Here is a 12,735-nt window from a genome sequence, read left to right as displayed (position 1 = left end):
AAGCTCAGAAATTAAACTTCACTTCAATACCAAATGATTATTAATAAGATTACCAAACCCATTCAATGTGGAAATCAGCCTTTTAACCAAAGAATACTAAGAAAACTGTGGACATCCACATGAAAATGAGTTTAAATTCCATAGAACTTCTGTTTTTAGAAGAAAAATTTTAAAAAAACGTTTCACAAAACAGGACTTGGCAATGATTTCCACAGACATAGCATCTAAGTACTAGCAACAAAAGAAGAAAGTGGTATTTTGGCTTTAGCACATTTAAAACCACACACACACACGTATGTATGTATGTATGTATGTACGTATGTATGTATGTATGTCTATAACAAGGTAAGTCACCAAGAGATTTAAAAGACAAACCACAGAATTTGAGAAAATATTTGTCAATTACATAGTCAATAAGGAATGTTAATATGCATAATTTATAAAGTCCTCCAACAACTTTCCCTCAGAAGCCCAGTTAAAAATGGACCAGGCATATAGTCTCAAAAGAAAAAAAAAAAAGATATATGAATAGCCAATGAGTACATAAAAAGATGGCCAGCATCACTATTCACCAAGGAAATAGTACCAAACCAAACCAAACCAAACCAAGACAAATAAACAAGAGCCAAAAAGTCATAATTAGAGATTGTTCTACATATGTCATGATGGCAATTATCAAAGTATCAGAAAATAAGGGTTGGCAAAGGTGTAGAGAAAATAGACCCCTTGTGCAGTGAGGATGTAAAATAATGCAGTCATGTGGCAAATAATATATTAGTACCTCAAAAACGTGATCAAAAGAATTACCCTGTGATCCAGACATTTCTAAGTGTATATTTAAAAAACCCAAAGTTCTGAAAAGATAATTTGTATATCAGTGTTCACCCACTATTGTTCATACCAGTCAGAGCATGGAAGTGATCATCAACAAATGAATGGACAATGTGTCATCCACTATAAGATTTCAAAAGAAGTGAAATTCTGATAAATGCATTACTAGGAATGCTGAAAACCTAACTGTAATGAAAATAAGCCAGAGAATAAGATGACAAATATCATATGACATATATCATGGGAGATACTGACTGTAGTGAGCTCAAGAGAATCAGAAAGCGGGACCTCTATTACCCAGGGCTCAGCTAGAGCATGAGGACACATTATTCATAGGTACAAAGTCCCAGACTGGACAGTGACAGACTTCTGGAGATTGGTAATGGCAACAGTTGCACAAAAATGGGAGCATACTTCTGCTGCCAACGTAAACACTTCAACAGTTGTTAAATAGTAAATTTTATCTGTACTTTACAACAACAACTTTACCAAACAGTGACACGGGAAATTTTATTTTAGTAATATATTAATTAGGAGGGGAAAAGGTTACAAAACTGTGTATAGACTAAGCTCCCTTTGTCTGTTTAATCAATAAATCTTTTCCTCCACAAAAATGAGGATGTTTTCTTGTGTTTGAGAGAAGCTGGGTACTGAGTATGTAGCCTCTTTCTTTAGCTGCCAGGGCAGGTTTGGGAAGGGAAGGGTTCTTTGAGAATCAGTACTGATCAAAGCACCTATTGTAACAGCTGCACGAGAGTCGAGAATCTTGCTCAATTCTTTTCCTGTTGCACCAGTGAAAATATGAGATTGTCCAGGTCTAATTGAGGTACAAGGAGTGCTTCTCTCATAATTTAAAACAACACTGAGTGGCAAATCCCCTGGAGCATCTCCTGGATCAGTGCTCCACAACCTTTCTAATGCTGTGATCCTCCAATACCGTTTCTCCATAGGATTATTTTTCTTGCTACTTCATAACTGTAATTTTGCTACTGTTATGAATCATACTGTAAATATCTGATAAGTAGATATCTGATATGCAACCCCTGTGGGTGTCATGAGCACAGATGGAGAACCACTGGATAGTAATATTGTTTTGTTTGGAAATGCAATTCTCTCAAGCCTTCCAGTTCAGCTAACAAAAACTACTTCTCTATTTATCATCTACACAAGGTAAGCACTCTCGACCTAGTGTGATTTCAGGAGTATGTAATCCAGTATTTTTCCTAACACCTTCTGTTAGCATAACGGGGCTCACAGCAGTCTACCACTACAGTCTGATAATTAGCATGCACTGACTATATCACAGGCTGCTATGAAATGCTGATTTTACGTGAGAAACAAACAACCAAAACAAAACACAGAAACAAAGCAGAAGACCAAGAGAACAGAAAAATCACTGGAGTGGAGTTCATAAGAGCTGGGTCTGGATTCCAGCTCTGTCCCCTGTGGTCACTCAGCATGTCACTGCATCTCTCACAGGTCCTAAGGTAAGTACTGGGGTCAAGAGGAGAGAAGGAATGTGTCAACCTTGCTGCCCTTCAGGCTTTGGTTGTTCTGTGCCCCGTGGCTGTCCTATCATCCCCGGCCTCTGCCCACTACAGGCAGCACCCACCCCATGCCACTACTGACAACCAAAACTCTGCCCACATTTTCAAATGTCCTCCAGGAGTATCAATGCTCCTGTTTGAGGACATTTGAAATAGAATGACATATGGGAAAACATTCTAAAAATCATAAGACAGCGAATCAATTTATGTCAGTATTAATATAAATTCATTTGTAAGACTATTTGTCATAAAAACAAAAGAGACCTTTAAAATTTTACAGTTTCCTTAAGAATGTTTTATTTGCTATTTTTATATATTTTGCCTACCATTAAAAGTCCTTTAGGGCTTTCTGGCAAATTTTTGTTCCTCAAACACAAGTATCTTCATTACAGCATATTTTCTAAATGTATCACTATGCTAACATGACAGAGTGAAATATAATTGCAATCTCTACAAAGCTGAAATTTTACTTTCTTTGTCCAAAAGTGCAGTGCTTGTTGCCTACCTTTTAAGGACAAGGGACTGGATCTTGTGAATTCTGCACTTGATGGCTTGTGCTGTTTATAAATGCCCACGTACTCCTTAACTCTGGAATCAATGGTTTCTTTTAACAGCAAACAAACTTCCTAAAGTAAATTTAAAACATTAGACATTTCTAGTTTAATGCAATGGGGAGAAGCAAAGATTATACATATTGAGAAAGCAAATGCTTTTTGGCTAGCTTTTAAGCCTAGCAGTTATGCTGAAATGAACACTGTACAGCCTTCATCACTGCACTGTACATTAAACGTACTATCAAAGATGGCTTCAAGCCTGATGCTGGCTTACATCATTTTCTCTCTACCTCAGTTTTACAATATCAAATGAAAGACTTAAAAGCTTACTTCAAGAGCAGGATGTGACTTCAAGAATGTTTTCATAAGTATCAGTCTATCACACTGTGATGGAGAGAAGAAACAAATCCCATGGAGCTCTACATGGGTGGCAGCATGGTCTCAGGGAGGTACTCAGAGGCAGAAAGGAGGGTAAGAATATTTCTACTGTCACTGCAGGTGGCATGGGACAGGTCACAGCTGCCAGCGCTCTGGCCCCATGGTCTCATTGCACTGTTGTCCTGTTTGCTGATACAGTGCTACCAGATGTTATTTGTATAAAGAAAGCAAGAAACAGTGAGAATTTTGTTTCAAATTTAATTTTTATATTTTAGTGTTAAGTAAATACCATTATTCATTAGTTTCTGGTTTTAGGATTACAAACACAAGAGAGTCAGAGTGGTGGGTTAAATAGAAAACGGGGGAATCCAGTAATGTGAACTTACCACTCTTGTGGTGATGGCATAAACCCCATTTGTTTTTTTAAATCACAGTATGATTCTCCATTCATTAATGATAAAAATAGCTTCTTAGGTCTCTGATGTAGATTAATGTTATTAGGTAGCAGAACTAGGCTTGAATTAAATTTCAGCATACTGTATTAATAAATTTCTAGAGATATCATTTGGCTTATAATATTTGTAAAGAACAACAACCAAAAATAACTCAGAAGTCCAACTCCACATTGGAACTATCAGTGTCTTATGTGGTGATTCCTGCATTATCAGGAAAATGTAATTTACCACAGGATATCAGGGTACATATATACAGGATACATATAAAACTGACACCCAATGAGTAATAAATCCTAGATCAATTCCCAACAACTCTGAAGTACTCTCAAGAGTTCTTCAGGCCACCTCAAACCTGTTTCACTTGTTTCTCAGACATCACAGGTTGGTCTTTTAGATGCTTCATAATTACAACATGAACCAAGTTTTTGGCTGCTCTTTAGAGCAGCCATAGTGAGTTCCTTTCCTGCAAACACCCCTTAAACAGTATATAAAAAACCCTTGGTTTAACACATACACAGAAATTTCTACATAAAATACAAATACCATTCTTCTCTCTCTTGATTTTTATTGTAACTAAAAGATGCATTTCTTTGTGGGATATAAAGATATTCATTTGCAGCTGAATGCTTTGGCACTGTTCACACAACACAAAGGCAGCCTTGCCTCATACTGTTGCTCTAGCAATTATATAATTTCTGCTTCACATGGAGGGTTCAACTATGACTGAGCTAGAAAATATGTGGAAGACACACAAGGCAACAGGGATTGCTAAAATTTGGCCATAAATACCCTATAAGGCTAGGACTAAAAATAGTAAGACAAAAATAGAGCCCATACACATGAAGCTTCTCACTATAGTACAGGCGTTCCTTCTGGGAAGCTGGTTTTAGGAATTAAAGATAGGCAATGGGCAGAGTGGGAAAAGTCCCTAAGAACTGATGGTGCCAGGCATGGTGAAGCAAATAGAGTTGTACAGGAGAAAACAGCCAGAGAAATCTGAGAGGTCGGTGAGAGGACACAGGAAAACTCCATGACTGGGAGATAGACACGGCCTCTTAGGGATAATGGGGCTTGTGCTAATAACTTCTGCAAGTTTACAGATGGGACCATTTCGGTTTGCCTCTTCAGTGCAAAGACTTCTTGAACTGGACTCAAGCGAAACTTATGTTTAATATATTAACCCAGTCCTCTTTCATACAAAGAATGCAATCAATATGGTTGTTTATGAAACCTCAATCATGAGGTGATCTAAAGACTAAAACCTACAAAGCACTGACTGAACAACGTAAAGCAGTGACCTTTCTTTAACTCTCCTTTTAAAGCATGCACATAAAGAATTTCAACTAACTCTAATGTCAATGACGATGTACTCTGAAGAAACAGCCTAAAACAGAGAGAGCAAAATATTGACCTGACTTTGAGAGGAATGCTCAACTTATTAGAGTAAGCAGACCTCTTGCAGTAACCAAAGCACCTCCCTGCAGGTCCCATCATGCACCTCTGCTAAGTCATGCCTAACTGTTCTAGAGTAGGAACTAGTTGGAAGAGCACAGCACCATGTGGCCCCTTGACAAGAAATCTCACCTCATGCTTTGCAGGGCATCTATCCAGAGCATTCCATATCAACTACTTCTTGATCAAAACTGCCTAAATACCAACACTAAAGGTCTATAGCTGAAGTAGTCAAACTGTGAAAGAGCATGGGAAAGCTGGAGTCTAGAATTAGAGATTTTAGAAGCTATCAGAAGCTACTGGGGTGAGGTCCCTTATGTGAAATATTAGGCACTTTGTTAGAGTGAACTCACTAATTTGAATCATGTAGACATGTGTAAGTGATCTAAAATTTGAGATTAAAGAAGGTAAATGGTGGAGAAAGATTCTGACCTGCTAAATAGAGAGTTTTCAAGAGGACAGCCTATAATCAACTTCCTCAGTGATAAATCAACCATACCAGTTCTTGTTTCCTCTTCTCAGCATTGGGTCACTGAGTATCCTTGCAAAATAATGACCACAAAGTACTACTGGTATTTCTAGTTGATGGAAAATGTATTTTTAAAACTAATTTGTGGGTGGATAGATTAGTCTTAGTGAACTGAACTCACAAATACCATTCTCCATCCACCGTTATTAGTCTTGTTATCATTCAATATTAGCGCTTGGTACAACGGACTATTATTCACTTCTCGAAGAGTAGTGGCAGCAGATAAATACTATGAAGGAAATGAAGACCAGCATATTTTGAAAAGTTTTTAAATTACATTTTCTCATTTACTTCTGGTGTATATGAGTGCAGCTGTGTGGGCACATACAAGCTGTAGTGTATACGTGCAGGTCAGAACTAACATCTTGCAGGAGTTAGTTCTTTTGTTCTACCTTGTGTATCCTGGGGATTGAACTCAGGTCAGTGTTGGGTAGTATGCACGTTTATACCCACAGAGCAATACAGCTAGTCTGTTTTGAAACTTCTGATCAGGCTATGGCTCACTATCTGTCCCTGATCTCTAAAGAAGGAAAGAAATAATGTTTCTACACTATAGGAGTTCACAGAAGTGTTGAAATCATAGGAGACTAAAGCCTTATCTGGTCAAACTCTTATTTTTAAGAGGAAACTGAAGCTCCCAGGAAGGTCAAATATCATAGAATGAATTCTTGAAAGTCAAGAGGTAGAAAGATAGTTAGAAACCCTGGGATAACTGTTGACTCCTCAGTAACTTAACTATTAATAGTCTACTGATTTTTGTTTATTTTTTAAGATTTTGATTTTGATGTGTGTGTGTGTGTGTATGTATGTGTTTGTGACATGTGTGGGTCATGGCCATGGCCAAAAGAGGGCTTAAAGCCCCTAGAGCAGGAGTTATTGGTAGTTGTGGACTGTCTGAATGGGTGCTAGGAACTTAACTCAGCTTGTGAGAACAAGCCACCTCTTTCGTTCTATAATAGCTAACTACTAAATAGAAAGAATTACTAATGGAAAAATATAGTCATGACACATTTTCTATGTTAGGTTTGGACAGTTGAACAAATAATTACGAATGATAAGAGATACGTTTTTACTCAGGCAGGCAATTTAGTAGACAGACAAACTGCTCATGTGGCATTAGCCACTCACCTAGTGTTTTAGGCAGACCCCTAACCTTAAGCCAACAGAGGCTTACAGAATGTCTTAAAGAACTGTAGTACATTTTGGGAGTAAACAGTAAACTAATTCTATTTTTCTTAAATATTTCTAGGCTATGAAGCTCATCTAATGGGTTTTTCCTTCAAATTTTCCTAAAATTTCATGTATTAACAGACCAACATACTACGAATCTATGTTGTTCCAAGTCAACTGCACATCCATACTAATTCTCTGCTTTACTGGATAGTCAACATGAAAGGAGGAAGACTGGAATTCCTCTTGTCAAGGCTCATAACAATGAAAAGAGGCAAAGATGAAAGTGAAGATTAATAGGGATGTGGCCATTAGCCTCCTGTGAACTCCACACCTGTTACTGGTGCTACCATTCTTCTTATCTCTTCAGATCAAAATCCCTGCTCACTTGGACTAGTCTGACTTCCTCTTCTTCCCTTTTTATTATAGAGAATTATTATATAATTTTCCTCCAAGTGGAGGGAATTTGAATTTTGGGTTTAAATAATAGAGCCTGGGATGAGGACATAGAGAGTGTAAGGTGCACACACACAGTCAGCACATGAAACATGGCTCTGTCAGAAGAGCATGGGTGGGCACACATGCATGCTTGTCTCCAGACATACTCTTGCTTTTCAGTGAATACCTAACAATCACCCTTCTTTTTTTTTTTTTTCNTTAAAAAAAAAAAAAAAACACTAAGGAAATAGAAAGCTCAGAATAGCTGACATTTCTTCTAGCTGGTATTACAAGAAACATTATTTAAAGATAAAAGTGTTTGTTCTACCTCTTTCTTCTGTTTAGAAAACCAACTGGAGTCTCTATTTGAACCTTGTGGCAATACATGAAGATCCACCAGGACTGCGAAGTTCCCACACTGAAAGAGAAGAGGTGAATATTTATCAGTGGTAGAATGTGTCTATGCAGGTCATGCCCAACAAAGAACTCCAGAGGCTGCCACAAACTGTACACACACAAGAAGGACAACAAACCCACTCTTGGGGCGGAATCTTAGCATGGCTCCTAGTGCTCACAAGTTCATAATTATAGTGGAGATGTTAAGAAGAAATGCAGGCTTAATTAGGATGGAAATGACAAAATAACTATTTCTAGACCACACCTTGAAAGAGGATGACCAGACAGCTCCATGGTAGCTGGAAGTCTGCCAAACATCGAGAGAAGTAGAAGAGGACAGTACTAGGTAGCCTCCAGAAAAGAACAATTCTGTGAAGAGGCTTTCTCCTCCGTGGTAAAGAATCTATATAAGTTATTGCCTTTTTAAAAAAAAATATAAGAACTAGCTGCACAAAAGAGCATGGGATAGGAATAAATACTCAGGAAAATAAGAAAGAGCCAGAGAGATAAGGGGGTCCAAGTTGGACGCCAGTTACTGAAACTGAGGAAAGTTTCCCTTAAATATGCTATGAATTTTCAAAGCCTCCTTTCTTACTTTAAGAGAAAACATGAAAATATTGTATGTCTGTAATACAATAAAATAGCCAACTAGGTCCTCAAAATATGGCTATCATGACTTAAAGTTGGCATTTTAATTTCATTTTATGTCAATTTGATAAGCCCATGTAGCTAATGTCTCCATACTGGTCAGCAGTCACAAGAGTCTCATGAAAAGCTGTAACTAGGCTGGAGACATGACTGAGAGGGTCAAGGGCCCTCTGTGGAAGCATGAGTCCCCACACTCATTACTACCTCAGGTCTCAGTGCTGATTCCAGAAGCTTACTGAGCAGTCAGTCAAACAGAAATGGCAAGCTCAAGGTTCAAGAAAAGAAGGGTTCACCTGATGCTGAACCTCTGGCCTCATGCAGGAATTCATGCAGGGGACCATGCAGGGAAGCTCACAGGAGTGCATGCAGGGGAGTGCGCGCATACACACACACACACACACACACACACACACACACACACACACCGAGGCTGTAGCTTTATAAATGTTCACACATCAGGAGTCACTTCTGAGATTCCCAAGATAACAGTAAACAACACATTAGAAAGAAAAAAAACAGGCAACCAAGATCATAGGTTGAGGATGCTGTCAAAGAGCCCCTGACAATTCATTCTACAGACCTCTAGCAAAGTCACTTTTATCCATCTCTAACTAAGGAAGCTTTTACTTTCCTTTATAAACTTTTGTGAAAACATGGGGAAAGTAGATTCAAAAAATGGTGCTAGGACATCAGTTACAAACACAGAAAAAAAAAAAAAAGAAACTTAACTGGTATCTACCTTATTAAGAATTATAACATTTAATTTGAGATAAATTATAGACTTAAGCATAATAACCAAAACATTATTACTCTTATCACTGGGGCAGGAAAATATTTTATACATATGATCCAGGAAATTTAAAACATTGAAGAAAAAATTGTTGATTAAAGTGGATATAAACAATCAAAGAAATTTCTGCTCATCGGCAGTACTATCAGTGAAATGATAAGTTTGCCACAGACGGGATAAAATACATTTATAAATACACATGTCTGACATGCAGGACTGACATCCAAATATGTAAACAACTTCCACAGAGTCACAGAATTTTTAAATCTAAGCTGAAATATGTACCACAAATATGAAAAATGGGTGACTGCACTTGAGAAAGTATTGAATTTGACTGATGCCAGGGAAACTCATTTCCTAATTAACAGCCACAGCCACAGCCACAGCCACAGCCACAGCCACAGCCACAGCCACAGCCACAGCCACAGCCACAGAATGGATCCAAAGGACTTAAAGTACAAAGACTGACACCATAACAAATGGCAGGGAAGAATGGAACAGCCCAAACTCATACACTGTTGGGAATGCAACTGGGTTCATCTACTTTGGCAAAAGGTTTGCCAGCTTTCTATAGCAAGCCATGTACTTACTGACTAGGCCAAGGAGGCCATCTTATAAGCTTATCTGGGCTCTGTTCCCACTAGACCAAACTGAAGACAGACTCAAGGACCATCAACAGGAGAATAAACTAGTATTCTACTCACACAATGGAATGGCATTAATCAAAATGTTGACACAACCCACAGACTCATCTCAAAACCAGGATGAGCTAATGAGGCAAGTTTGATGAACACCTACTGTATGGCTCTGACAGTTCACAACAGCAAGAGCCATGTGTGGTGAAAGTGGCAGGGCAGTGTCTGGGTGACATAGGAAGAAGACAAATGACAGGAAGATGCAGGGTTCTAAAAAGGGACCTTGGTTGTACATATAAAAGTGGTTCTTCTTACCTTGTATGAATTACTGATCACTAATAAATAATTTTAAAATGTAAGTATAATATCTGAAACTGTGTGCATATTATATAACCTCTTATAAAGATAGTGTATTGTGGCTGTCTGATTGCAATTTAGTTTATGCATCAAAATTATTATTATTATTTTGGGTTTTCCAAGAAAGGGTTTTTATGTGTAGCCCTAGCTGTTCTAGAACTAACTCTGTAAACCAGGCTGACCTCAAACTCAAAAGATATTCATTCCCCTGTCTCTTCCTACCAAGAGCTGAGATTAAAGGTGTGTGATTCTATTGCCCAACCAGAATTGTTTTTTAATTAAAGAAATCCAAGAGAATATTAGGAAGCCATAAAAAGTATCAGTATGTCAGATATTAAGATTGAGAATTATTTGGTGCAATGTAAGTCTCTTTATGAATTATGATGAAAGGTTGATGTTTTGTGGGCTGTAGAAAAACAATGTTTGAAAAACACATTCAAGTGTATGAATGGCTACACTCAGATTATGTTCTTAATTGTTGATTATAGATCTAACCTTTAAGGATGCTGCTGCCACCAGGTGGAGGTCATATGCCACAACTACAAGATCTTAGCTGGTAGATATTTTGTGTGCCCTGAGTCTTTCTTTAACCAACTGAGAATCTTATAAAATGTACCAAGAATGCATTTTAAATATATAAAATGAATATACGGAATACAAAAGAAAACTGATTCCACTGAAGTATATTTATCAAAATCTTAAAAAGCAACTTCAGTTGGTGATATAGTAATAATACATGCATGGTTTGCAGGGGCTGACTCATATGTGATGGGCCCAATAACAACAGCTAACTGAAGAAAAGGAAGAGTGCTGTGATATTTTCAGATATGTTTTCTTGTGCATGGTGTTCTTCAATAGGATGTTAAGTGGCTTCTGTTCTATACTGTACTGGAATGAAGAAACCTGAGAACCAGAAACTGAAGCCTCTGTCTTCCTCAACTCATCCATCATTATTGTTTGTGCTGGAATTACAGTAACAACTGGGCTCATCTTCCCCAGAAGGAGATCTGGGATGAGCAGATTTCTGGGTTGAATATGAGTGATGACAAGGCAAGAGTGGAGCTGAGTGAGAAGCCATAGCAGAGAACCTAAAGCCTAGAAGAGAGGCCATGGAGGCACTTTAGCATATGGGTTCTGGTATCTACATATCTTTAATATTAACCTTAATATTAAATTAATACTATTCTTTAAAATCACTTTGCAACAACCATAACAGACAACGAGCTGTGATATCTAATGGCCACAAGCACTGCTACTACCACTGTATTTTAGATCCTCCAGTCATAATAAAAAGTGGCCTACCTTCCTTTATGAGAACTTGGTCAAAAATCAAGCTCTAACTTTCCCGTCTAAGTCCAACGAAACACAGGTTCAATCTGGAGTTTTTTCACACCCTGATTGATTATAGATTAATTAGATTTTTTCTTTCTTTGAATAAATAAGGTATCAAATCTTACACTGGCAATGTAGGAGAGGACTTTCCTAGATTTCTGGAAGATTCTATGCTTGGCAGGCAGTGGTTCTCTCTGGGCAACCACCAGGCCTTGTTTCTCTCTAGCAAGAGCTTGGATAATCTGCACTAATCAGAACCATTGTGCCTCCTAAAGTTCTCTGCTCTCAAAGCTCTGCTTGTTTCTCCCTTGAGTAAACAGAGGGGAACAAACTAGGCCTCTGAGCACAGAGGAGGCACAGCTTCCCTTCCTACTTAGCCTTAATTAGGAGCTTCTTTCTACTCTCAGAAGAAAAACTCTCCAGCTCTCTTCAGATCAGGAACATACAAGATGCTCACACCTGGGAAGCATCACTTCTTCCACAGGCTAGAGTGGGTCATTCAGGAAGGGATTCCAAGGGTTTTGAGAAATAGCTTCACATTGTTAGGGAGGAATGCTAGTGTGCAGGGGATTCCACTGGCCTGCCCTCAGGGACCTACCAATTACTTAAGTCATGAATTGCTACCACTGCCAGGTGAACATCAGGTGTGTGCTGCACACAAATGGACCCACCCTCCATTCAGCAGCTCTCTCTCTCTCTTTCAGTCTGTTCCTAGCATCCTCTCTATCTGTTCTCTGCAGATGTACCGCCCCCTCCCCGACCCCTGCTCTCATGGTCCTGCTGTCTATGGACATATTCACCTGTCTGCCTCTACCCCCTTTCCAGGCCCTCACTCCTCTTCTCTCCCCAGTAAACAAACCGCTTTTACACCATATCTGTTGCATGGCATAATTTCTCAGGGTGCACCTGGGCTGGGGCCTACAAAGATGATATGTCTTGCCACGTTATATTTTACATTAGTACTGTAACTCAGAGGAATGTTAGCCTACAGGTGACTCCCCTGGCCTGCCCCAGGGACCTAGCAATTGCTTACCTCATCACCTGCTGCCACCAGGTGCACCAGGTGTGTGAAGCCAGCAAAAGAACACCCACCACTCCAGCTCTCCCTGCATGTCCTCTGAGTCCCCTCTTGGTCCTTCTCTGCTCTCTCTCTCTCTCTGACATCACGGATCTGCTATCTGTCTGCTGTCTACATGTCCACTTGTCTGCCTCTACCCCTTTCC

The 12,735-nt window shown here is 38.9% G+C and overlaps 1 protein-coding gene across 4 annotated transcripts in view; it reads right to left on the bottom strand.

Annotated features, from left to right (window-relative positions):
* Positions 1 to 12,735, bottom strand: part of Slx4ip (SLX4 interacting protein) — a 156,587-nt gene that overhangs the window by 49,636 nt on the left and 94,216 nt on the right. For 3 of the 4 annotated variants that reach the window (XM_029472393.1, XM_029472384.1, XM_029472381.1), the window contains exons 3-4: positions 7,683 to 7,772; positions 2,884 to 3,004 (exon numbers count right to left, since the gene is read on the bottom strand). In XM_029472393.1, the coding sequence (XP_029328253.1) occupies positions 2,884 to 3,004; positions 7,683 to 7,772 (211 nt within the window). The remainder of the gene's footprint in view (positions 1 to 2,883; positions 3,005 to 7,682; positions 7,773 to 12,735) is intronic. The other variant, XM_029472398.1, reaches the window with a different exon arrangement.

This window comes from Mus caroli, chromosome 2 (assembly GCF_900094665.2).
Source record: "Mus caroli chromosome 2, CAROLI_EIJ_v1.1, whole genome shotgun sequence".
NCBI lineage: Eukaryota > Metazoa > Chordata > Mammalia > Rodentia > Muridae > Mus > Mus caroli.
Note: the sequence above shows the minus strand (reverse complement) of the source record. Positions and strands in the feature narration are given on the sequence as shown.